Source organism: Carlito syrichta, unplaced genomic scaffold (assembly GCF_000164805.1).
Source record: "Carlito syrichta isolate Samal-C Ts95f unplaced genomic scaffold, Tarsius_syrichta-2.0.1 Scaffold311911, whole genome shotgun sequence".
Taxonomy (NCBI): Eukaryota; Metazoa; Chordata; class Mammalia; order Primates; family Tarsiidae; genus Carlito; species Carlito syrichta.
The window spans coordinates 596,206-623,914 of NW_007256007.1; the positions used below are offsets into that span (position 1 = coordinate 596,206).

General features: G+C 43.4%; 1 protein-coding gene across 2 annotated transcripts in view; it reads left to right on the plus strand.

The window, feature by feature from the left end:
* The window catches only part of CIT (citron rho-interacting serine/threonine kinase), a 177,938-nt gene that overhangs the window by 62,406 nt on the left and 87,823 nt on the right, over positions 1–27,709 (plus strand). For both annotated transcript variants that reach the window (XM_021718196.1, XM_021718197.1), the window contains exons 10-13: positions 3,603–3,786; positions 22,268–22,373; positions 23,289–23,432; positions 24,688–24,807. In XM_021718196.1, the coding sequence (XP_021573871.1) occupies positions 3,603–3,786; positions 22,268–22,373; positions 23,289–23,432; positions 24,688–24,807 (554 nt within the window). The remainder of the gene's footprint in view (positions 1–3,602; positions 3,787–22,267; positions 22,374–23,288; positions 23,433–24,687; positions 24,808–27,709) is intronic.

The window sequence follows — 27,709 nt, forward strand, 5'->3', positions numbered from 1 at the left end:
ATTTCTTGTATCTGCTGATACTTCTTCATGGATGTTTGTATCCTTGGGTGGTTTATTTTTCCTTGTTACTTATAGTTTTAAAAAAATTTTTTTTATTGTGAACTTGTTTCCAGTAAGGATTTTGTGTGTGTGTAGGTAGGAATGGGGATGAGTCCTGTATGCCTTGGGTTGCAAAAGTGCCCCTGCAAGCTGTTCTCTGCTTGTGGAGTACTCTAAGAACTTAGTGATCCTGGACTGTATTTATGTTAATTTCTTGAATTGTAGCAGGATATTGTAAATGTAGACACCCTACTTCAGGTTGCAGTTTCTTACAGGCCACCTTATATCTTTCCCACTAAAGGACCTTTGATAAAGGTGAGTGTCCTCATCACTTTCTGGAAGGCAGAGTATTCCCAGTTCCCTCACTTCTCTTTGGCTTGAGGCTGTGGCTTTCCCCCCCGCCATCCCCAAAGGGTAATCCTGAGAAGCTCTGCTTTTCAAACTTTCCTCCTGTACTTAACTGACTTCCTGTCTAGAGGTTTATATCCCTAGTTTTTAATCTGTGCTGTGGATCTCACCTGTAACCAGCTAGTATATTTCACATTGACTTCTCCTTCCTTTTAGCTTGGTGATTATCTGCCCCTTTTTCTTTCTTTCTTTTTTTTTTTTTTTTTTTTTGGGAGTTGGAGTCTCACTCTGTCACCCAGACTGGAGTGCAGTGGCACGCTCCCAGCCATCGCAGCCTCGACCTGCTGGGCTCCGGTAATCCTTCTGCCTCAGCCTTCCAAGTAGCTGGAACTACAGGCATGCGCTACCACACCTGGCTAATTTTTTTGATTTATTGTAGAGATGAGGTCTCTCCAAGTTGTCCAGGCGGGTCTCGAACCCGCAGGCTCAGGCAATTCACTCACCTTGGCCTCCCAAAGCGTGGGATTACAGACTGAACTACCGATCCCGACTCTGCCCCTCTTTCTAATTTCGACCACATTAAGCTAGCTTTGAGCATGATGGAGTTTTACAGATGAATCTTATTTTACAGTATGGGATTTCAGAATCATAATGATTTCTCCGAAGGTGGCTTTTACCTCTCTATTAATCATACTCCTCACTCAGAAATGGAATTCTATTTTGGTCTCCTAAAGATAAATTAGTATATAATGGAAGGGGAATTAAAATTCTGCTAGGAATTAAATGATATGATATGATTAACACAAACATTCACATGGACGACTCTGTGCCTTGTGGAGGAAAGCAGACTATTCAACACAGATTCTGCTGTGTCTCACTAGCCTTCGATAACTGTGAGGTCTGTTATAAATACACACTTGATATGAGCAGTAACAATTATAGCAGGTAACCTTTATAGAGTGTTTACTGTAGGCCGAGAACTGTGTAAACACTTTATATAGACCTCCCACCAACCATTTGAGGTAGTTATTCCCATATTGAAACTGAGGCCCAGAGAGGTTAAGTAACTTTACCAGGATCACAGAAGTGGTAAGTGGTGGAGCTGAGATTTGAACTCAGTCATTGTCCATAGCATGTGCCATTAACCATTCTGCTTCCATAACAATATCATTTGCATATCTCTCTCCATACACTTCCTCAGTCTTTGAGTTTCCTTATTATGGGATGAAAAAACCTCTTTTTGATCCTTATGAAATGTAATTTTCTTTCTTTTTTTTTTTTTTTGAGTTGGAGTCTCACTCTCGCCCAGACTGGAGTGCAGTGGCCGCTCCCAGCCACCGCAGCCTCGACCTGCTGGGCTCCGGCGATTCTTCCGCCTCAGCCTTCCGAGTAGCCGGAATTACAGGCATGCGCTACCATGCCCAGCTGATTTTTTGATTTATTGTAGAGATGAGGTCTCGCTGCCCAGGCGGGTCTCGAACCCGCGGGCTCAGGCAATCCACTCACCTCAGCCTCCCAAAGGCGCGGGATTACAGGCTGAGCCACCGAGCCCGGCATGAAATGTAATTTTCATTAAATTTTTTTTGCTATAAAAAATATATTGGTTAATTTAAATCAGGTTGGATTTGAGCCCGTGTTGATGGAAGTACACATGAGATGAGGGCTGAAGTATTCATTCTCATTTTTCTTTCCATCAGCTAATTTTTAAAGTATTAAGCAAGTAGATTTTGACACTAACAGGGAAGATTTAAATTCTCTTGAGAAGTTGGAGGTGTTAAATAATTTTCTGGTCGTGCACTTTTTGCATTTCTGATCTTCCTCACTCTCTCACCTCATCTCTGTGTACCTGAAGCTCTGAGAATGTGCTTTTGTACTTCCCTGGAGCAGCCAGACCCCTGACTTTATCTCTTCTCCCCTCCACACCCCTTCCTCACTCTAGTTACTTCCTAACACAGCTTCAGATGTTGTCATTGGGTAACTTTGAAAACAGCCAGATCTTTTGGCTGCTCATATCTGTCACACAGTTTTGTCCAGAAAATGAAGAGTTAAAAAGAAGTCTGGACTGCGAAGGGCTGTGACAACCGTCCTAGGGGGAGCTCTAGCGAGCCCTGGTGGGCAGTGACTCATGCTGCTCTGTCACTCGGGTGGGCATTGGCCCCTGCCACGCAGGCGGCCAGGTGGGGTTACAGCATGCACGGAGTGGGGAGCATGCATTCTGCACTGCGGGGGATGTGATGCTTGGGTTGCCAACTCGCCTGACCGGCCAGCTGCGAACACCCCAACCTGCAGCCATGGTAACACTGCTGGCTGGGAACACCCCCGGGAGCCCACCACGATGGGCAGCCTCCTGGTGACTGATGGACGTGTATCCACCTCCTTGACTGAAAGAACTTAGTAGGTCGACAGGAAGTGGAGAAGATGTAATACTCCCCTAGCTGGGAGTCATGCCGTAGAGGTAGGAACCACATATGTTCCATCCGTGCATTCCCACCATTAGCATGCAGGGGTGCTGTAAATCATCGGGAGGAACTTTATTTGGCTTGTGTTTGTTTCATTATGCTGATTAAACTGCGGTGGATTTGATGGGCATGATTGCACTGGGGAGAAGGGATAATGAACTAAAAAAAAGTGGTTCATAAGATCTCGGAGTAAGACATGTCCAGATATGAATGAACTAGACTGCAGTGGTATCCTAACATGAGTTCCAGAATCTCACATCCTCTTTCCTGTTCCTTTCTCTCATTCTGGTTAATGTAGAAACGTAGATGTTCCATCTTGTTTCAATGATTAGCACGGAATATTAATAATTTAGACCTGTCTGGAAGAGGGAGTACATAGGTTTAGGTCATCTGGCATCCTGGTACTAGCTAGCGGGTGCTCTGTAGAAGCCTTCTGGAAATCGCAGGAACGAGTGACTTGTCCAAATGAGTTTCCCAAGAGCTTTCCTTGGCCCAAGTGACCTGTTTGAGTTTATCCTTCAGTTTACCGCAGGCGGGAAGACAGTCTGTCTGCGGGTTGGTGGCCATGTTGGCAGAGAAGGGGTTAATATCTTGTTGCTGTAGGAGCCAAGGCTGGGTCTGCTTTTGCGAGCTAGATTGAAAGCAGGCGCTGCAGTGCCATCGCCAGCGCCGAAGGAGTAAGGCGATCTTCTCCGCAACAGTGTTGAATCCGGCTGAATTTTTTTCTCCCCTCCTTTCTTGTTTTTCTTTAACCAGCTCCTCCCCCCTTCGTTCCCACCCTCAAGTCTGATGATGACACCTCCAATTTTGATGAACCAGAGAAGAATTCGTGGGTTTCATCCTCTCCGTGCCAGCTGAGCCCCTCAGGTTTCTCGGGCGAAGAACTGCCGTTTGTGGGGTTTTCATATAGCAAGGCACTGAGGATTCTTGGTAGATCGGAGTAAGTGAAAAATTTGACTTTCTAAGGGACCTGCATTGATGCAAGGCATACAGAGCCCAAGGTGGTGGTGGTGGGGGGTAGGGTGGGGGAGTGTGGTGGAGGGAGGCTGCTAATCAGCCTCCCTTTGGAAAGCTGTCTACCTGTTTGGGCTTTGCGGGGGTAGACTGTTAATATTCTCATTTTGCGGTGTGTGAGGTACCTGTTCCTGTCTGTGGCATCCTCATTGTCAATTGGGTACTTTGGGTTAGTTGTGCAGTCTTTGGTCTTCTTTAGCAGGGAAGAAATAGTGGGAGATTTCTAGCAGTGCAGATCCTTGGTCAGATGAGAAATGTGCAGGAGTTAGGATGAGCTGTCCCTCTATTTAATCCATTTATGTATCTATCTCTTAAGTGGGCGGATGGGGGTTGCTATCTTGGCTGTATCGAAAGAATCCTAAAAACTGTGTCTCATAAGCTAGAGGTTTCCTGATGGGTTTAACTGAGCTGCAAGTGGCTGAACCAGAGCTCTAACAGAGAGATGGTGCTCGGCGTCTCTCCAAGTATGCTGCAAGATCAGGGATCTGGCAGCTGAGCCTCTCTGAGCTGGTAGAGCGCTGGCGGCCAGAGCAAGCCCCGTTACCGTGAGCCACCAGGAAGGAGTATGATGTAGCAGAGTCACTGATTCACAGAAACTGGACTTCGCAGGGGAAAAAAAAAACCAGACCAGGAGACTAGAAAATGGATATGTAAATGACACTGTCAACCTCTTGACTTGATAGGTCTTTCTTCATTCTTATAAAAGCTTTTTAAAAATGCTTTAGCGCGGCACTTGGGATTAGAGGGTTCAGGCTTCCAGGAGCCTCCTGGAATTTCTGTAAAATGCAGTAGCCCTTGTGGATATGGGAGGTCAGTATCTTGCTTCATTCTCTCATGATATGATGGCATTCTGTTTTCAGAGGAGTGAGTTCCCCGGGAAGGTCTTCGACCAGTGGTGTTACTCCCCAGGCATCCTGGCCCCTGCACTTTGAGGCTCTTAGGGGTAATCGTGATAATTACTTGCTGCCCACATAGGAGATTTGCAGAATTTGATTTTCTTGTTGGCAGCATTCATTCCGTTTGCTGTGTTTGTAGCTTAGATATTGATTTAAAGGGACGTCATGTTAGTTTCTGGATGGTGTCTCCCCATGGGTGCTGTTTTGACAGTAACGTTCCTGAAAAGATTTCAGACTGTTGTGGGGAATTGGGAAAATAGGGCTGTGGACCATGATTAAATTTGAGAGAGGTTTTTCTGTTGAAAGCTGTTGAGGTGGTCTTTCTTTATCTGCTCCCTGGGGCCTGGGTGTACAATTTGGGATGGATTTTGATAGTGTTGGATGTGCCTTTCTGGTTGATTTGCTTCACAACCCCAAAGCAATCTGGATGATGGTAGGAAAGGCAGAAAGCTAACTAGCTGTTGAATGTGCCATCTGATATGTTTGAAATGGCTCAGCAGGACTGGGAGGTTTTGCCTTGGCATCAAAGAGCAGGGCAGAAGTGGAGGCCTGATGTTAAAGGATGCTTGGTTAGTGGGCAGTGTAACCTTGACACACGCAGCACACTGAAGGTCACAAATCGAATGGGAAGGAGACGTGTGGAGAGTTCTAGATCTGGTTAGTAGTGGGCTTGTCTGGGTCAGAATGGAAGCTCACTTAGGGTGTTAATCAGTGATCTGAAAGACCAAGGGAGTTGGAATTCTGGGGAAAAGGCAGAATGATGTGGAAGATCTTAGGCATTGCAATTAATCTAAAGCTATGTGTGATTAATTGCTTATTTTCAAGAAAACTCTAATTGTATCTTTCTGCTTCTCACAGAAAGCTCAGTTTAGGCAGCTCTATGACAGGGGCGTCTCAGCAAGGCCCAGGCAGTCGATAAATATTTGTTGATTTAATTTACTCATGATCCCTTTGTCCAGATTTTGCTTATATTGCTTACTGTATTTGGAGACTTGCTATTTTACCTTTGGTAGTTTAAACTGTATCTCTAGAGCATAAAATGAGCTTCTATTCCTGTCCCAACGGAATGTTTGATAAGATTCTCATTTTTAAAAAAAGGTCCATGCAAATAAAACCATGTATTTCTTATCTGGAAGATACACCAGAGTATTCCTATTTTTGGGGAACTTTAATATCTTTTCCATGGCAATTGGGGGTTGGAATCAGAAAGATTTTCTTTCATCCTGTGTCTCGTTATGTGATGTTGCTGCCAGACTTGGCTATTCTACCGTGGGCAGCCCTGTGAGTGAAACCTATGGCATCATTTTAGAATTCACTCCACCTGTTAGATGTCGGTGACCCCTGGACATGTTGGATTATGATGAATTAGGAACCCAATAAAAGAGAAGCAGTGACATCACTTAGCAGCTCCTGCAGTTTAACTGACATATAGTTACAAAATTCATTGGGGGCGGGGGAGGTATTTTCTGAGGGTGCCACCAGTGACTCTGTGTTTCTTCCTGAGTTTCTTGTTCTCTCCTCCCTGTTTTCAGCGTCATAGGTTTTTATTACACACATTGATTATCTGTGCTGTTACTCATTCTTCACACCACTGAGGAAAATGCAGATGTTGCTTTACTGTGCTAGGTAAATTGACCCCAGACATGCTATCAGTGAATTGAATGAAATGTTCAGAAGTGGAGCTGAATGAATGAGGGATTTTCATGAAGACATATGATTTAAATTCTGTGGTTGTGCCTCACTTATTTTGGGACCCCAGACTATTTTTAAGCCAGCCATTGAGTACATCATTATTTTAGGTTTAGCAAGAATTTTGATTGCAGCATTTCAGTGGCTGAGGCGTAGTGGGAGTTCCTTGCAGCTTGAGTTGGTGGGAGCAGAAAGGAGTCTAGAGAACCAGGTTTGGTTGTCTTTGGGGTGGGATTATGATGAAGTCACTCTTGGAGAGTATCTGTCTGGTAGCTCTTTTCCTGTTTAGTCAACAATAATCCAAACCAAATCCCCAAGCTCTGAATGCCTGGGTGTTTCTCTGAGCCTCTGTTTGCTTCAACTTTACAATAGTAGGGTAGTAACAAATCAGCATGTTAAAGGTTTAAAAATAAAACAGACCCAGCTCTCTTCCCTCCCCTGTCAGCATGGGGTACAATTCTTCAGGTCTTTCCTCCTAGGTTGAGGCGCTGCCTCATTTAAACTCTTGCTGAAATAGTGCATTTCTGTAAACCTTTAGTATAAACTGTAGAAGGTAAAAGCCGGTTTTATTTATTTAGTTTTTCCATGCTGGTGGTATGCTTTGGGAGAAGTTGGAAATCTTAGAGTAGTCGTGGGATCTTGTTGAAATTGGAATTTGTGGGATGACAGTGTCTGAGTAGACTGTTTTTAGGAAGGGACACTCTCTTTTTTTGACTCAGGGCTTTTTCCTTTCCTTTTGGGTGGATCTGAAGATGGAGTGATGGGCCCAGTCATTTAAACACTTTGGAACAACAAGGAGTGGCTGCCTTCCTAAATTTTTAGAGAACCAGTTTTTGGTGTCTCTTCCTTCCTCTGTTAGGGCTTCTTTGCATGCCAGTTTTCTTAACTGCAAAGTAGGGTAACAGTGATAACCTTTCTCATAGAATTGTTGGTACTTTATCTAGTACCTGGCACATGGACAAGCCTCAATAAACATTCATGGTTACTATGTTTGTAATTAGTAATTCACTAGTTTGTATTTGTGTAGTGTCCTTCTATACATGCCATGAGGGTATGGAAAGGACTTAGTAAAAATTAGGTAGCCCAGAGGCACACCAGACTCAAAGCCCAGCTTCCCAGGTCCTGGGAATTTTCTACTAGAGATACTTAAATCTGATCAACCATAGGGTTAATATGCAATTGCCTGTTAGTATGGGTGCTCATTGGACAGGAGTGGATTGGAGGACAGAATTAGAAGTTCCAGTCTCAGAGTGGGTACTGTCCCATCAAGTTGGGCAAGTCAAAGCAGATATATTGAAACAATTCAGAGAACACAAAGCAAACACCTTTGCTACAGAATATCAGAGTACAAATTGGACATATAAATGCGTTAGGAAAGTCAGAGGAATAAGGCAAAGCCCAATGGAGAACACTTAATGGTTAATGTCCATGAGCAAGTATCTTGATGATCTTCCTTGGAATATGTGTCCAGGACGACTGTAATCTCAAGGGCAGGCCTGAGTCTTATTCATTTGGTTTTCCAGGAGCATAATAGGATGTGATAGGCCCTCAGTAAATATGTATGCTGGGACTGGGCTTGTAAACATACTAATAGAAGGTAAAATATTTGGGTCAGTTTTTAAAAGACATTGGATTTGGATCAGTGCAGAGGAAGGTGGAGACAATTTCAGGTGGGTAGGGTGATAACAGCTCATCTGTATGGGGCACCAACTGTATCAGACTCTGTTCCAGGCCCTTTACGCAGATTAACTCATTTAAACTGCATCGCATCCCAAGAAGATACTATCATCATTCTCATTTTACAAGTGAGGGAACTGAGGCACGGAGAGATTAAGCAACTTTCCTAAAGTCATATAGCTTTGAGTGGCTCAGCTGGGGCTTGAACCCCAGCAACGTGTGTATAAAAGCCACAGGTGGGAGAAATTAGGAAATCTGTGTGGGGTGCCCAGGTTCACATGCTTGTCAGAAGTGGAGGCCCACTGTGGGGGATAATGAATGATGAGATTAGGGCAGAGTGGGATGCGAGCTGACAGGCAGGTGTGAATGCTAGGTTTGTTTTCAGTCTCTGTGAGTTTATGGAGTAGGTAGACTGTATAGTTCCTACTGCATAGTTCTTAGATTTCTCTCTCTTCTCATTTAGAGACTTTTACTCGTGTGTATGTGTGTGTGTGTGTGTGTTCGCTCACATACATAAAGCCATGCATATATATTCTCTCTGAGAGTTACTTGTTAAAGCATAAGCTCAGCAAGGGGGAGAAACTGCACTGACCTTATTCTCTACAACATCTTCAGGCTGATCATATATGTGTTGCTCAATAGGCATTTGGTGAATGGATCTAAATCATTTTTATGGCCATAACTCTGCATTTGTTGATGACTCTATGATCTGTGTCTACTTAAATCTATATTTTGGAATTTCAGTTGCCTTCCGTCTGTTCTGGGATGCCTTATTACAGTGGAAGACAGTCTGAACTCTCCAATTAGTCCTATTTCATTTTCATTGAAATACTTAGAGGTTGGAGAATCTTCCCTTAAAAATTGTTTTCTGGCCAGGCGCAGTGGCTCAAGCCTGTAATCCCAGCACTTTGGGAGGCCAAGGCGAGAGGATTGCCTGAGCCCAGGGGTTTGAGCCCAGCCTGGGCAACTTGGTGAGACCTCAGTCTCAACAATAAATCGAAAACTTAAGAGGGCATGGTAGTGTGCATCTGTAGTTCTGGCTACTTGGAAGGCTGAGGCGGAAGTATTGCCTGAGCCTAGCAGGTCGATGCTGGAGTGGCCATGAGTGTACTACTGTACTCCAGCCTGGGTGATAGAATGAGACTCCAACTAAAAAAAAAAAATAGTTTTCCTTTCCATATCCAGCCAAAGGTTCTTTGTTACTGTGCTTGCTACCTAAACCCCCATTAGAATGAGTCTTATTTGTGATTTGATTTTTTTTTGAGTTGGAGTCTCTCGCTCTGTCACCCAGACTGGAGTGCAGTGGCTGCTCCCTGCCACTGCAGCCTTGACCTGCTGGGCTCTGGTGATCCTTGCGCCTCAGCCTTCCAAGTAGCTGGAACTACAGGCATGCGCTACCATGCCCAGCTAATTTTTGATTTATTGTAGAGATGCAGTCTCGCCAAGTTGCCCAGGCGGGTCTTGAACAAGGCAATCCACTCACCTCAGCTTCCCAAAGTGCTGGGATTACAGACTGAGCCACCGAACCTGGCTTGTGATTTGATTTTTTAAATAGTCAGCAACAATAATAGAGTCTTCTCTGGTTCATGAAGGCAGGTATCTGCTGTTTTTCTCAGATAAATTCAAAAACCTTAGCCAACTTCTGCCCATGGTTACTGCCTTCAAGTGCCTTGCGTAGTTTCCCTTCCACCATTATCTGGATCTGTTTAACGTTTGCCTCTGCGTGTTGTGTTGGGCTTTCTCTCCTCTTGCTCATTCAATTTCTTCCTTCTCTTAGTCAAGCACAGCTTGTTCTCCTACTTGCCTTATTCTGTTCTCTATTTAGACTGTGCGTGCCTGCCTTGCCGCCCTGGCAGGACCATTCTCATTTGTCTTAAAGATACCTTTAGGAAATCTGATCCAGACGATCCTAGCCCAATCCTGAAGTTTAGGTTCCAAAAGATCTGTCAAGTGTGTTTTTTGCTGACCTACACATGCTAATTTGCATGGTTGCCTGGGATCCCTTAAGAATACAGTCCTTGACTAAATGGCGCTACATGTTCCCAAGCGCTGTGCCAGTCTGGCATTTCTTCCTTTGCCTAAGTGAATTTCTCTCAATTATCTCTGCTTTGCTTGCTTTTCATCTCCCGACCTCTCTCTGACAAACTTCGTAAAAGAATAGGTTACACTCAACACATCTTTTCCATTTCTACAACACTCCTGAAATGACTGTCTCAGAAGCCACCAATTACACCGTTCTACCAAAACTAGTGATTTCTACCTCACCACATGATACCGCTGATTACCACATTTCTTTTGTTTTACAGTTTTATTTCTTTCTTCCAAATCTATACAACTTTTGTTTTCTTTTCAAGTTTTATTGCAATAGCCAAGACTGTCTGTACTTTTTCAACTTCGCTTTGAGTAATTTAATTAAATGAATTTTCAAATAAATTTTAGATATAACTTGCCAATTTCCACAGAAACATTGGTGTCTGTGCAGAATTCTCATCTATACAACTGTTTATATTTCTGCATTATGAACAAAGTAAATTTCTCATTCCTGACAAATTTCTATCATTTATTTGTATGATTACCATATTTCTTTAGGACAACATTCTACTTTCTTCTCTTCTGTTATTACAGTCTCTTGACTTTCCTCCCACCTTTCTTTCTTTCTATTTTTTTTTTTTTTTTTGTGAGTTGGGGTCTCACTCTGATGCCCAGGCTGGAATGCAGTGGCACAATCATGGCTCACTTTGACCTCTGGGGCTCAGGTGATCTTTTTGCCTTAACCTTCTGATTAGCTGGGATTACAGGCATGTACCACCATACCCAGCTAATTTTTTAATTTTTATTTTTGTAGAGGTGAAGTCTCCTTATGTTGCCTAGGCTGGTCTTGAACTCCTGGGCTCAAGCAGTCCTCCTGCCTTGGCCTCCCAAAGTGCTGAGATTACAGGTATGAGCCACTGTACCCAGCCTCCTACTATGCTTTTGATTGTCCTTCTCACTTTTTGTGTCTTCCATTTCAGGCCCTTGAAATGTATGCATTGTTCCCTGAAGTTCTACTCTCAGTTCTCTTTCTAGTCGGTTCTTAGTGTTCTCTTTCAGTTCCTTGACTTTAACTCTTACTTTCTTTGTGTGTGTGTGTGTGTGTGTGTGTGTGTGTGTGTGTGTGTATTGGAGTATCACTCCGTTGCCCAGGATGGAGTGCAGTGGCACACTCACGGCCACTGCAGCATCGACTTGCTAGGCTTCGGTGATCCTTCTGCCTCAACCTTCCAAGTAGCCGGAACTATAGGCACGCGCTACCACGCCCAACTAATTTTTGATTTATTGTAGAGACGAGGTCTTGCCAAGTTGCCTAGGCTGAGCTCGAACCCACGGGCTCAGGCAATCCATTTGCCTTGGCCTCCCAAAGTGCTGGGATTACAGACTGAGCCACTGAGCCCAATCAACTCTTACTTTCTTATGGCCTTCCTCCTATCATGCACTGTATTCATCATCAACAGGATGTTTTACTAGTTTCTCACCATTATGTCCTCTGTTCCCTCCCTACACAGACAGACATGCTCTCTCACTCAGTAAGCCACTAGGTGCTAGTTTTCCCTTCCTCCTTTTATTCAGGAAACTACCACTTTTCCTACCCTTCTAAGCAAGAAAGCTGAGTCATCATAAACTCTTTTCTGCCTCCCCTGCCATCCCATCAGTTGCCAAGTTCTCCATGTTGTGCCTCTAAGATGACATTTGCATCCATGCCCATCTTTCTGTCCTTACCACCACCCTCATGGATTTTTGCTTGGACTATTGCAGTAGCCTCCTAACTGATTTCTTTGTCTTTGGTGTTCTTGGCTGTAATCCATTCTCCACAAAATGTGGACTTCTTCCAAAGCATAGGTTGGATGATGTAATTTGCCTGCTTAGACTTTTAATAGCATCCCAATGTACACAGAATTAATGGCTACTCTTGAACTTGGTATTCAGTCCTGGTATGCCAAGACCCCAGCCTGCCTGTTCATTTGTACCTCCCTTTTGTCCCCTACTGAGTCATTTCAGTAGTGTTGTCTGGCCAAGCTGCTCAAGGCTTATTAAGGACAGGACCATGTTTTCCTTCTTTAACCTGAAACAGTGCCTTGCCCCTGGAAGGTCTTCATTGAACATTTGTTGAACTGAGTTATGGTGAAGGGCCAGGGATTATGCCAATACCTTCTGCACGTTTTCAACACCTACTAATGGAAGCTGTTGAATACAACCAGCTGTTTTATACAACTACTAATGGAAGCTTGTATGCCCATAACTATGCTGAGTGCTTTACATGCATTATCTCATTAAGTCCTCACAATCTCACCATAACTCTGTGAGGTAGCTGGTATTATTCTCAGTTTACAAGTGAGGACACTGAGGCTCAGTAAGGTTAAATTATTTTCCTGAGGTTCTGCAGGTAGAAATAGACAAGTCCAGACTTGGACCCATGTCTGTTTGCTTCCGGATCACTGTACTACCTACCCTCCCTCTAACATTCATGACTTTGCTAGATTATGCAGGACCTATGGACGTGTCTGATAATAAAGGTGAAAGAGCTGGTTTAGCTGAGAATTCATCCTATACCAGGCACTGTTGCAAGTGCCTGACATTTAATCCCAGCAACAACTCATCATTCACAGATAAGGAAATGATCATGAAGCTTTGGTTGCTTCTTGGACATAATCATTCCTTATTTTTTGTGCAAACTGTAGTGCACCTGTTAAAAGTTTAGGCTTTGCTGGGCTCGGTGGCTCAGCCTGTAATCCCATGCCTTTGGGAGGCTGAGGTGAGTGAATTGCCTGAGCCCACGGGTTCGAGACCCGCCTGGGCAGCAAGACCTCATCTCTATAATAAATCAAAAAATCAGCCGGGCGTGGTAGCGCATGCCTGTAATTCCGGCTACTCAGAAAGCTGAGGCGGAAGGATCGCCGGAGCCCAGCAGGCGAGGTTGCGGTGGCCGGGAGCAGCCACTGCACACCAGTCTGGGCGACTGAGTGAGACTCCAACTCAAAAAAAAAAAAAAAAAAAAGTTTAGGCTTTGAAATCAGATGGTCATGGACTCATATCTGGGCTCCACCCCTTGCTTGTGCGGATGAGGCATTTAATTTCTTTCCGCCTCAATTCCCTAATCTATAAAGTGGAGGGTATAATAGTGCCTGTCAGATAGGTTTGCTTTGGGGACATGGAGTGCACTTCGTGTTAGCGCCAGGGGCAGAGTGAATGTTCATTTCATGTTTGTTGATTAGGTGTTAGGATGGGTACAGGGTGCTTTCATCTCTATTTTTCTCCCTGCTTATAAAGACATCTTGCTGGTTTCTGCCCATTGAGAGAATCTGGCTCCACATGGGGTGCCTGACAGATGTCCTAATATCTCCATCCAATTTTTTACTCTGAATGGAGTCCGTGATGTATCAGTTAAACCTGTGCTTTCCACAAAATGCTTTCCCTTCTGGTTTGGATCTAGTTCCAGTGGGAAGTGTGCATGTGCCCAGCCTAGATGTCACATGTTTCCACCCACCCTGGAGTGCTTGAGTGTCCCCTGGATGGCTGAGTGTGTGTGTCATTGTGACATTGCTGTATCAGAACCCAAGCTGGGCATCTCTGGTGCGGGCACTGGAAAGCTTTTTCGTGCTAGCATCAGTGCAACACATTTCTCACTGTGAATTCCTTTGTCCCATTGTGACCTTTAAACTGTGGCTGCCTGGGGCACAGAAGTGTATTGTTCTGGGTCTTGAGACACAACTGTGAGCAAGACAAGTAAGGTCCCTGCCCTCAGGAAGCTAACATTTGGTGGGGGAGAAACAAGATAAGTAACTATTGTACACACAAAACAGTTTCAGTTGATGGTCAGGATTCTGAAGGAATCAGAGCTGGGATCGAGACTGATGGGGTTGGTGACTACTTTAGATTGGGTGCCCAGGGGAAGGCCTTCCTGAGCTGAATATGAATATTTATTCAAGAGGGTTGAGTTGCTTCCCCAGGTGACACAGCTCCCAAGTCCACAGTGAGCACCATTGTGGTCCTAGGGGCTATAGCAGTGAGTATAAGACAGACAAAACCCCTGCCTTCATGGAGCTGTCATTCCAGTGGGGGCAGATGTACAGTCATTTACTTCTTTCTTCATTGATTAACTCATTCAACACATATTTGAGAGCCTACTATGTTCCAAATACTTTCTAGGCTCTGGAGATGTGACAGTGAACAAAAAATCTTTGCCCACACAGAGTGCATTCTGTCAGAATGGTAATAAAGAGCTAGTTAGTAAAGATAACTGGGAAAACTATTCCAGACAGAGGGAAAAAGGGCAAAGACCCTGAGGCTAGGACTAGCCTGTGGGTGCCCAGTGAACAGAAAGTACTTTGGGGTAGCCAGAGCTTCAGCATACACAGGGAACATGATCTGAGTTGAGGCTGGCAGGGCCTTTAGGTTGGAACTTTGCTCTAATTTCACCAAATAGGAAGCTTTTGCAGGATTTTGAGCAGAGACACAGAAGATCTGGTTCTCATTTTACAAAGGGCCCCTCTGACCATTGTGTGGAGGGTAGACAGCAGAGGAACAAGACTTGGCTCCAGGGAGGTACGTTAAGTTATTGCAGTCATTTAGGCAAGAGGTGGAAATATGGCAGTGAAGTTAACCTGTAAAGCAAGGCAACAGCTTAGAGGTGGGAACTGTATTAAAAATCATGTCAGTAGCTATGCTTTTATTAATAGTGTGATTTTTGATAAATGATTCTTGAGTTGCATATTAATCATTCCAAAAAAAATGCTCTAATTCAACTGGAGACCACTGCTGGTTGTGTGTCAGAGTGTATGTATGTGTGGTGTGTGTGTTAGTAGGTATGCATGTGTGGGTATGCAGTATGTGTGTGTGTCTATGTGTGTGTGTGGTGCCCCAAATTGGGGCGGATTCTGACACTTTCTGTAGGAGAGCAGTGTTTTCAATATTTTCAAGTGCTCATAATGGCTACCACTGTGTATTTTAAAGTGGGTTTATAAAATTAGTTCACAAATTTCAGAATGCTCAATCTTAAAAGCCAGTGTATTTTTGGAAACAGAATCCTGATGAGTTTTTTATTTTTTGCACCATATTACATCTTGCAGTTGCATGTATTTTTAGTGCTGTTGGCCGCAATTAAGGTGTGGCCCTCAGCTGAGCTAATTTTGATTTCCCTCATTTTAGTGTCAAGTACCCGTTCTTGGTTGTCCCAAGAATATCTGGGATTTGTGATCTGTGTGATCTGTGGTTTGGTGGCATATTTTATAGGCATAAGGTCCTCTTCCCAAGGGAGTATATGGATGGCTTGATGTTTAGGCATGTTCTTAATCGTTATAGTAGTGATTAGCGAGTACTCAACACGTAGACTTGATTGTAGGATGGAAGTACACATTGAATTCTCTTTTGATATGAAATATTCTGTTAATAGCTTTGTTAAGGCATTTTTTTTTTTTTTTTTGTTACATGGATTATTTATAGGCACATCACCGGAAACATTGCTTTTTGTCATTTTTACCTAAATATTGAGATTGCGTGTAAAGCAATTTTTAGGTCACATCTAATACATTTTAAGAAAACAAGTTTTCCTGCTGCAGCAGTAAACCCACTCTTTCCTGTGTGTCATATACCATTACCTCTATTAATACTCTTTGGGCCGCTATAATTATAAAGCAGATGTGTATATTGGGAAGAGATGTTGATTTCAGAGTAAATTTTTCTAGAAAATAGAAGCTGGAAAAAAGGAAAACCCAAACTTGGCTTCGTGCTTGAAGAGACAGCACTGCTGTGTGTGGGTGGGTGGCTGTGTGCACCCGCTGCTCAGAAGTGCCTTTTCTCTCCATGGGGATAACTGGCTGTGTATCCGAGATGTGGCCAGGAGTAGGCAAGCAATGTGTGGGCAGGCTGCATGTTCTTTTATTAGCATCTTCATTGTACTGCATCTTGTTGAACCTCGAACATGAACCGGCCTTGGCTTCTAATATCTACTCTGTTTCCCATTTACCCTGACCCCCAAGTGAGGGAGGGAGAGTTGCTCTTGTGTGTGTGTTGAGCTGTTTCTAGGTGACTGCCCTGTCTCAGGCTTGGAGTTGGAGAACATCACATGATCCATTCTCCTTTTCCTCCATGACCTTGCCTTTCTGAGCCTCTGCAGCACTTTTCTTGAGTGTATCCAAGGCCATTCAGTCAGGAAGCAGCAGAGTTGGGATTCGAACCCATGACAGTTGGGTGGCAGAGTCTCAGTTTTGAACCCCAGCTCTACTGCCCAGCACCCCCCCACAAATCATCATAATGTGGTAGGAGAGCTTAGAGAGTATAGGATAAACACTCCCTTAGTGCCATGGGCACTGATACGCATTTCATAAGCTTGAAGGGGTGACTCAATGAGATAACCTGTGAGGTACAGTGCCTGGAACATAGTATATGCTCAATAAATGGGTACTCTTACTGCTAGCAAAGGTAGTGTCGTTAGTTCTGTTTCCCAGATTGTTACTTCCTTGAGAACAGGAATTGTGCTTCCTTTACTTTATATCCTCTACAAGAGTGTTTTTCAACTCGGCACTATTGACGGTTTAGGCTTGATAAATTTTATTTTTATTTATTTATTTATTTTTGAGTTGGAGTCTCACTCTCGCCCAGGCTGGAGAGCAGTGTCATGCTCATGGCTACCCCAGCATTGACCTACTGGGCTCAGGCAATTCTTCCGCCTCAGCCTTCTAAGTAGCCAGAGTTACAGGTGCATGCTACCATGCCTGGCTAGTTTTTTGATTTATTGTAGAGATGAGGTCTCGCCAAGTTGCCCAGGCTATTCTTGAACCCATGGACTCAGGCAGTCCTCTAACCTTGGCCCCCCAAAGTGCTGGGATTACCGGCTTCAGCCACTGCAACTGGCCTATTTTTATTTTAAAGATATGGTGCCTCGCTAGTTGCCCAGGCTGAACTTGAACTCCTGGGCTTAAGCAATCCTCCCACCTCAGCCTCCTGAGTTGCTGGGACTACAGGTGTGTCCTGTATCCTACCATGTCCAGCTCGGGCTAGATAATTCTTGTTTTGGGAACTGTCCTGTGAATGGTAGGGTGCTGACCAGCATTCCTGACTGCTAATTTTTTTCTTCATAAAAATAAGAAAAGTCTTTAGACCTTGCCAGATGTCTCCTGGGGAACAAAATTTCTTCTGGTTGAGAACTGCTGGTCTACAGGTACCTCCCAAATGGATCATGGGACTTTTATATTCTCTCTCTCTCATAGAAGATAGTAAAAAAAAAAAATTGTTGAAAACTTTGAGAACAAAGGAAACATCTTAGAAGACTCTTTAGTTACCAGGTAAACTCTGTCCCATTCCAGGGGCAACAGAACTTTATAATTAGTTTCTTTACTATATTTCTGTACCCCATTACCATTACCTATAGACTTAGAGTTCCAACATGTTAAGGGACTTTTGCACACTTGCTTAAAGCAGCGATAGTATCAGCTCTTTAAATAATATCATGTGTGACGAAATGGTACTTTTTAGGGTGATTTTTAGATTAGCGGAGTTCTTGTTTGAAGAGGACAGGGCTATATTTGAAATTATATAAGATATTAATGTATATATAATATGTATATAATACTATAATGTAATACATAATAATATTTGGTATATCTGGTGGCTCTGAGGCCAATCCCAGATCGAACCTCTCAAGCTATGATTTACGTTATGGCCAATTCTAGCATAATGCAATTATCGCAGTAATTTGCTTTTGCTTTGAGAGTCAGAAGGATAGCTATTACAAATCTTAGAAAAAGAGAATAAATTGTGATATTTCAGAATATCTACTGGAGAGGATCTATGCACTAAATAAATACATATTGAAAGCTTACCAGTGATGCTAGATGTTGAATTGCCTTGTGCCTCCTTGAAAAATAAATAGAATATGAATATTTTAAATCGAGCTATGTCTATCTGTAGTATATGTCTTTCATAGATATTTGTGGAAATGGTATATTTTAAATGACCAATTAAAATAGGGAGGAATAAGCTTTACTCATCAGCTGATACCTGTGCATTGTCTTGAAATTCTTAGCCCATCATGATTCACTTCAAAATTAAGTTTCTACTCAAAGAGTGACCAAAATGCAACAGTACCAAATGGCCTGGCCAAAATGCTACATGGAACTAAACACTGGGGATAGTCATACTATGAATTTTAAATGTCTAGACTGTAAATCACAAGCACCTTCTTCTAATTAGCACCATGGTTCTCAATCCTGTGTGTATATTATAATCACTTGGTAGCTTAATACAAATGATGCTGCCCGGGCCACACTCCAAGTCTGTCTGCCTCTTACTTAATTGGTCTGGGTGGGCCCTGCACATCAATATTTCTTTTTTTCTTTTCTTTCTTTTTTTTTTTTTTTTTGAGTTGGAGTCTCACTCTGTTGCCCAGACTGGAGTGCAGTGGCTGCTCTTGGCCACTGCGGCCTCGACCTGCTGGGCTCCGGTGATCCTTCCGCCTCAGCCTTCCAAGTAGCCAGAATTACAGGCATGCGCTACCACGCCCGGCTGATTTTTTGATTTATTGTAGAGATGAGGTCTCGCTGCCCAGGCGGGTCTCGAACCTGCGGGCTCAGGCAATCCACTCACCTCAGCCTCCCAAAGGCCATCAATATTTCTTAAAAGCTCTCCAGGTGGTTCTGATGTACAGCTGGATTGAGTTACCAGAGAAGTTACAGAAAGCTGCCATGACCTTTCCCCTCCTTCTTCCATCCTCGTTGTTTAATCCATTGATTGTTTTTGAGATTGTTGTTACAAGCTCAGTTTAGTCACAGCATTCTTACCGTAGCATTTTTTGATGTGATTTTTATTTATTCTTTAAAAAAATGATTTCCTTAGCACCTTTATTCTGAAGAGCTCCTAATTGCTGTACTTAGAACTTCTGAACAGTGAGCATTTGTCAAGCATCAAAATAGCAGAATGAAGGGGTTGGACCTTGGGTGATGAGGAGTGTTGCCACGTCATCTCCTGCAAATGCTGGTGGGTGGGGCTGCACTGTTTCCTTGATTCTGGACCCCATTAATGAGTGACCTAGAAATGCCTTTTTTTCCTTTTTTTTTGGTGAATAAGCAATGCGTTTTGTACCCACAGCAGTGCACTTTAAACAGCAAGTTTAAAGTTTAAAGTGCCGCTGGAGCCTGCCTGCCATGTGTTATTACTTTTTTTGAGCCACATCCTATCCCACCCCACCATCATGCACCCCTGCCATCTTTCTTTTAAAAGGGTATCAGTTTTGTGTTTGGGCACAAAGAACTGTGGCCTGTGCTGTCATCCCTGACGCATGTCATGTGTGTGACTTCATGACATGTGGGTGACTCTCGATCACTGAAGGGCCAGGAACCCAGTCTATGAATCATTCCTCCCTTCTTGGGTGGTTTGGGTCTTTCTCTTTAGCCCATCCAACCAAATGCAATCAGGATAAAGGAAATAGCAAGGAAACTCAAGGCCATTTCATCTCATATGCAAAGGATAAGAAAAGAAAGTGGTGGTGGTGGTGGTGGTGGTGGCGGTGTGTGTGTGTATGGTGACTAGATTTAGGTAAGAAAACAGGCTGGTGAGAGGTGTAGAACTTGGTTAAAATTTCTAGCCAAAAGTGAGATTTAAAAAAAGATTTATTTCTGGATTTCAATCCCTGTTGCCCATTTCTATGAATAATCAACATTTGTTTTAATGTGAATAATAGCAGAGCAAATTCAGCCCCCTGAGTTTTACCATTTCAAGCGACTGTTTTAGGCCTGTGAAGCATTTGCTATTTACGAAGTTGCATGGGTAGTAATGATAAAAACAATAGTAATGGGTAATCTTTGTTGAACCTTTGCATTGTGCTATGCACTGAACTGAGGGCTTTACACGTGTAATCTCACAAGAATCCTTTGAATTGGGCTGAGAATTATCTCTATTTTACCGATGAGGAAACTGAGGTTCCGAGAAGTAACACCTAGTGAATAGCGGGGTCAGGTTTTGAACAGAGGAGCGTGACTCGGGTGTTGACTCACTCGACTGCCCTATAGTGTGAGTGTAGACAGCTGTCACTGGGGTACAGTGAGTTAGCAATAGCGTGCCAGCCCTTGTCATCACTGGGAGCTGCAGGGAGAGAGGTGTTTTGCATTGTTGCATGGAACTGACCTCTTTTAGGCTGGGAAGTAGTTTGGGGCAGCAGAGGGCAGAACTTTCACCTGCTGGTAAGACCTGCATGCTCATTGACAACCAGCTCCTGCAACTCCGTTACCAGGGCAACAAAGAAGGGCCTGGGGGCAGTGGTGGGCTCTTACATGTCCCTCTGTGCATAAGAACCTTTGCCCATTGTCGTTCTGGCCCTGTCCTTCACTGATCCAGTGTTTGTACCCAGGGTACCAACTACTGAGGGCAGCTGCTCTGGTTGAAAACTTTCATCTCTGCTCATAATTGACTGCACCTGGGGATGAGGCATGGTGTGTGAGTTATATGTACGTGTGTGGGCTAAGTATGTCCTTTCTGTGGGGAGAGCATTCTTCTAGTCCGCTCTCAGGAAGGTATCCTTTGTTAGTTTTGGGATGTTTTCCTGAGAGTTTTATATCAATTGTGTCAAGCCAGTCTCTCTACCCCAGCTCCCTATTGAGACTACTAGAAGCCATTTATCAACTGGCATGCTACTTAGCTTCTCTGGGCATCAATCTCCTCATCTATAAAACGAGGGTCATAAATCGTATCTCCTTCATAGTGTTCTTCTGAGGAGTAAAGAGTTGAAACATATTCTAACATTCAAACTGAACCAGGTATGTAGTCAGTGCTCTGTAAGTGTATGAATTTCCTGTTGTTGCTGTAACAAACTCAGTGGCTTAAAACAACACAAATGTGTTATCTTACAGTTCTGGAGGTCAGAAGTCTGAGATGGGTTATAATGGGCTGAGATCGATGTACGTAAGGCAGCACTCTCTCGAGATGCTCCAGGGAAGAATCTGTTTCCTTGCCTTTTCCAACTTCTAGAGGCTGCCTGCAATCCTCGACTTGTGGCCTGTTCCTCAATCTTCAAAGCCATCAGTGTAGTGTCTGCAGATTTCTTGACCCCTGTTTCCATAGTTACATCTCCTTCTCTCCTCTGACTCCCTCTTATAAGGACCTTTCTGATTACATTTGACCCATTCAGATAATTCAGGATAATCCTCCCTCCTCACCTCCCAGATTCTTAACTTAATCACATCTGCAAAGTCCCTTTTGCTATGTGTGGTAATGTATTCACAGCTTCTGGGGAGTAGTTCACAGGCATCTTTGGGAAGAGTGAGGGAGCATTTTTTGACTTATCATTAAAAGCATTGAATGTTTTTATATAGTAAAACAGAACCAAACTGGTTAATTTAGGAATGGATTAGATAACACTTTAATCAGTATAATAACTGACAACATTTATTGTGGCTGTGTTAGCTCTGTTCTGCCTTAGGACCTTTGCATCTGTTATTACCTGCCTGGAACTTGTTTCTTTGAGACCTTTGGATGGCCAACACCTTCTAATTCTTCAGGTCTCATGTCAAATGTCACCTCCTTCGTGAGCCCTCTGTGATTAAAATAGGCCCCGACCCCATTTCCTCTATCATATCCCATCATCTTGTTTCCTTCTTTCCCAGAAGTTATTATCTGCAGTAATTTTGTTTTTGTGTCTACCTTCTGTAGAAAGTCGGCTCCAGGAAGGGTGGGGACCTTGTCTTGTTCACTGCAGTATGTTAGTGCCTGGAACAGTTTCTGGAACAGAGTGGGTGCACAGTGCATATCAGTTGAGTGAGTGAGTGCATGAAGCCATGTCAGGCACCATGCCATGTATTTATGTTCCTGCTTTCCTGTGCATTAGGTACTTTTATTATCATTTTACCTTATAGATTTGCAAACTGAGGCTCAGGAGACTGAGTCATTGCCTCAGATCTGAGGCAACTGAACTTACACTTAGGCCCACCTGTTTTCAGGGTACTTGCTTCCTTCCACCTCCCTGCCTTGTGGCCCTGATGTCATTAGAAGCTGCCTGAACCAGCTTTGCAGGTGGCCACAGAATGCTGGTGGGTCTGAAGTCTCTGCTGCAGTTTCTGACAGAAGCTTCTCAGACCGGCCTGCTGAGAAGCCCAACCTTGACTTTAGTTTTCCTCTCTCTAGGTCTGTTGTGTCAGGTCTGGACTCCCCTGCCAAGACTAGCTCCATGGAAAAGAAACTTCTCATCAAAAGCAAAGAGCTACAAGACTCTCAGGACAAGTGTCACAAGGTATTTATTTCCGCAGCCGGCCTCCCTCCTTGCTCCAGGATCCTCCCGTCAATATATGCCAAGGGATCCGCCCCGGCCCGCTGCTGGCGCTGAGCTGCTTGATCCGTAGAGAGCGAGGCGCTCCCTCCCTCGCTGAAGTCGTGCCTCCAGCAGCTCAGAGGGAGATGAATTCGGGCCTTGCTGTTGCTGTAGATCCTTTAAATCTAAACCAGAGGAGGCCCTGGATTTAAAACGGCCCGTTTCTCAGCATGACCCAGCCAGATGTCTGCTTCTTCCGGCAGGTGGCCTGGGTCCTCACCTGTGGCTGAGATGCCTCCCATCTGCTTTGAGTGATGCGAAGTCTCTCTTCCTAGTCTTTAAAAACTCCTGCTTATGTCACTGCGGCCATGGTGTTGATTATGTGCAACGTCTCTTAACATTCACTGTTCCTGCCCAGAGACAACTCTCTGGAAACTAATAAAAGTCACTGCTTGCCTGGGACTCCTAAGAGTGCAGACGAATACGTATCTCCTTGCCCTGTCCTGGATTTGTCCTCTAGATCTTTGCAAGGAGATGGGGGGGATCAAGATGGATTTGGGATAAAATTAAAGTGACGTCTGCAAAAACAAAACAAAAACCAAATAAAAAGCAAACAGGTGAAAAATGATGATTGTGGCTTCCTTGCTAACTGGGTTAGAGAAGTGATCAAGTGTGAACCGGGACTTGAATGAGAGGAGTGACTTAGCATTTTGTGACTGTCCTTACGAAGAACTGTGCGCTCCTGGGCGAAGAAGCAATGGTATTTCCATCCCAACTTAACTTTTGAAGAATTAGCCATAGCCCAGACCACCAGGTGGTTTTGGAGGCTGCTTGAGATTTGATTGCTCCTAATGAACCTCCAAGGGCCTTTTTAACCTGTTGATGTGTTTATTTCAGATGGAGCAGGAAATGACCCGGTTACATCGGAGAGTGTCAGAGGTGGAGGCTGTGCTTAGTCAGAAGGAGGTGGAGCTGAAGGCCTCTGAGACTCAGAGATCCCTCCTGGAGCAGGACCTTGCTACCTACATCACAGAATGCAGTGTGAGCCTTTCCCCAAGCCCCCTTCCCTTGGAGGTGGCACTTCCTGTTGTATGTGTCTCATCCTGTTTCATGACAGCTTCATGAGGCACATCACAGCCAGTGGCAGAAAGTAGAGAGAGACAGCGAGCACAAAAGCAAGATCTGTGGTTTGCAGAGTAGCACGAGCCAGGCGTGAGGTCCCAGGAAGTGAGAAGTTGAACTCATTTCCAGCAGGAAGTGCAGGTAAATGCTGATACCACAGAGCCTGGAGATGGAAGTAAGCCGTCTTAGAGCAGCAAGTGGCGAAAGGCCCTAACATCTCCCATCCCATCCTCTCTGGTATACATTGTGTCCGACACAATCAGCCTTGGGAAGCAAACTCCCAAGTATGTACAAGAAACCGGATTTCAGATCTGTCTGACATCAGTTCTTCATCGGCTAGAACCAGTGTAGCAACAAGAAAACAGCCTTGAAAACTCAGCCCCTCTATCATTATTTATCATGTGACTTTCATTTTTTCTTTCCTTCACACGAGTAGACTGTCTTCTTCTCCATTGTCTTGTTAAATTTTTCATTCAGGTGTTTTTTTAATGTGCCCAGTTAAACAGTCTTAAGAAGTTGAATCACACATTTTTAAAGTTTTTTTCACAAGAGAGAGGAAATCTATAGAACATGGCTGATTAAGAATAACTGCTATGTTTCCATTCCAGACTTGGCTGCTTTTCAGCGGTGGGTGAAGTTATTCAGCTATGTATTTCAGATATATATTTCAGTGCCATTGAAGCATTATGGATGAAAGGTGTCCAGGAAAAATAAGCTAGGAGTAGAGTTAGACTCTTTGGAGTCCTAAATGACAACTGGACAGAGGATGTGAAGTCATTGCTAGTTTGAAAGAGGCACATATACTGTTGAGCCCTCAAATTACTGATATTGCAGAAAAGATTTTAAAGAATTTGTAACCCTCCAAATGGTGGTAGTAATGGCTGGTGGAACATGCAAGTAAGTATCCATTAGGATAGGTAGCTGGTGACAGGAGACAGGCGGATGCAGTTTCAGGCTGGATCACTAAGGTCACAAGGTTGAGCTGATGTTTCTTGAACCAAAGGGTTTTACAGGATGAAAACTGGAATCAGGAACCAACTGGAAGTTGTCAACTTTGGTCTGTCACCTGAAACCATCCTGGTGTCTCCGCAGCAGCTTGCAGCTCTCTTAATGAGTCTTTTCAAACAGAGCAGGATCCACAGGGCATCCCTATTAAAATTTTTGCTTTCTGCAGAGCTTAAAGCGAAGTTTGGAGCAAGCACGGATGGAGGTGTCTCAGGAGGATGACAAAGCACTGCAGCTTCTCCATGATATCAGAGAGCAGAGCCGGAAGCTCCAAGAAATCAAAGAGCAGGTATGATTGCTTGCCTGGGAGCAGAGCACCATCTTGACTGACTCGGACCTCTAATTTCAGGAGAGGCATGTTTGAGAGAGAGAAAGGGTTGGGGGAGAGGAGGAGAGAGATAGGTATGTAGGTCATTTGGAAACTTTATATTTCCCATCACTTATATAAATCATAGCATGCTTGTTCCAGCTCCTTTTGAAGCCTACACCTCATAATGTCTGCTCTTTTTTTTTTTTTTTGAGTTGGAGTCTCACTCTGTCGCTCAGACTGGAGTGCAGTGGCCGCTCCCGGCCACCACAACCTCAACCTGCTGCGCTCCAGCAATCCTTCCGCCTCAGCCTTCCAAGTAGCTGGAACTACAGGCGTGCGCTACCACGCCCGGCTAATTTTTTGATTTATTGTAGAGATGAGGTCTCACCAAGTTGCCCAGGTGGGTCTCGAACCCGCGGGCTCAGGCAATCCACTCACCTCAGCCTCCCAAGGCGTGGGATTACAGGCTGAGCCTCCGAGCCCGGCTGTGTCTGCTCTTTTTAATAAGAATGTAGGGTTCGAGCAAGAGTGAGCAAACTAGCCCATGGGCAAATCTGGCTTACCACCTATTCTCTGTGGCCCACAAGCTAAGAATAGTTTTTACATTTTTAAACAGTTGGGGGGAAAAAAATCAAAAGAAAGACAATATTTCGTGATGTGACAATTATATGAAATTCAAATTTCAACGTCCATAAATAAAAGATTTTTTGGAACATAGCCATGCTTTTAAATTTACATATTGGCTATGGCTGCTTTCAAGCTACAGAGGCCGAGGTAAGTAATTGTTATGGAGACTGTATTGTCCACAAAGCTGAAACTACATACTATTTGACTTTCTATGGAAAAAGACTGCCAACCTCTGCTTTAGACAGTTAAAAAACAAATTAAATATTTTTATAGCTTTTTGAAATGCACTTTAAGTTTTTGAGAGAAGCTAGGATAAATCATAATTTTACTTGTATAAAGAAATATTCTAGAAGTAAAGTTTAAGCCATTCAGGCTGAGTCTAAATTAACACGGCAGAACTAAGTGCAGAAAGCTGTCCCTTGTTTGTTTAGAAAGAAGAATGGAGACCTTTAAAATGCCCACTCTTTTTTTTTTTCTAAAAGAGTTTTCTTTTTTAGATGGCTCATTTTTGTATTGCCTCATTGTTTCCTTTTTAGCATGGATTTTTCTGTCTTTTGAAGAAACTGTAAATAGAAACTTTAATGAAGAGATGGCAGTGAGCAATTGGAGAGCTGAATTATCAGCTGCCAGGCAACTCTCATTCATTTCAGAAAATCTAATGGAAACACTCATGGAAATGAACATTTTTGTCTCTGGATAGCACAAATTTAGCCATCTGGCTGGTGCTAATGCAAGAAACTCCTGCAAATAACTTGATCCATTAATTACTCTTTAAAGAAAGAATTGTTATCTATGGGGTTTTGTTGGCATAATATACTTATCACCTTAATATTTAAAAATGATCAGTTAATATTCTCTTGCTTGATACAAATGCTATAAATAACTGTGCATAGGAAACTTTGCAAATGGATTATCAGGTCTCTGAACGATATTATCTTTGGGGGTTTTGAAGGCTGCACATGTGCTTTGAGAAATCTGCTTTGACAGCTGACTCATGCTCCTTTTATCAACATATTTTTTCATCCTAAGCCTTTCAAGAGGTAGGATTCTTTTTCTCCCATTAGTTCAGTGTATTTGGGAATTTACTTTTAGTGACCTCCTGGGGAAATGAAAGCTGTGTTTGGCCACCAGAGGGAGCAGCTGGTGTCCATGAATTCCATAGAAACATAATTATGAGGACATTTTGAACAGGTATATGCTGGTGGTTGAGTTCAAAGAAATGTCTTTTATGATTCATATCACAGTTGGCATGGATGTGGAGTCTTAGATTTAATGACTGCTAAAAGTTCCATTGTGGGGAAGAAAACTTCTCAGTTTCAGATTTTATTTCTCAGCAGAAGAAGAATTTATTAAAATGACTTTTGGTAAGTTTTGTGAGAACAGAATGTTTGCAAACCAGGAAAAAGCTCTTAATGCTTGCAGCAAAAATTCCAGTATTTGGTTTGCAGCATATTGATTTCTCCCAGATTTGGCTTTATTCCTTGTTCTTTCTCTCAAAATCCAACTTTCTGTATAGCTCTTTATTTTATTTTTAAAGTTTTGCTTTCATCTAGTTACTCCCTATAGACCATTTGGATTTGGTTTAGAAGAAAAACACCTAGAAGTCTCTTGTGACAGTTTGATTCGTATACCTTTACTAGTAATTGCTGTTTTTTCCTCATTCCCCTTTCTTAGGAGAGGAAACAAAAGTGTGGGTAACACAAAAGTCATTTGTGTTCCATGCTTTCTGAGTAAGTAGGACCGTGCCTGATATTTCCTTCCCACAAAATTCTGAATCTCCAATCAGAAGACTTGCTTTAGGAGGACCTTGAAATTTGTCCACAGTTCTCCATCCTGTCCCTGCTTGACTCCTCCTTACCAGTCATTTTATTCTGAGATGTAACAGCTCTCTCTCAGATGCCCTTGAAAATAGACCTCATTCTTGCCTCTGGGATTTTTCCTGAAGCAGGGAGTTGGTTAGCTGCTGGGTTTACAGGATTTTCTTGAAGTATTCAGCATAATAACAGGGGATCAACAAATAAGTTAGAATTTCTTTTGATGCTTGTAGCAGGCTGAGTACCTGAAGAGCTTGGAGAGCTGACAGAGTTGTTGCCTGGTTCCTGACTTCCTCCCTCTTGGGTGCCGACAGCTCAGGGAAGAGAGATGTTTGGAGAAGGGAACAGACGCTCTGTCCTTGCTCTTGACAAAACACAAAAATTACATTCCCTTCTCGCTGACATAAATTCAAGAAAGAAAAGAGAGCTTAAGGATGGAA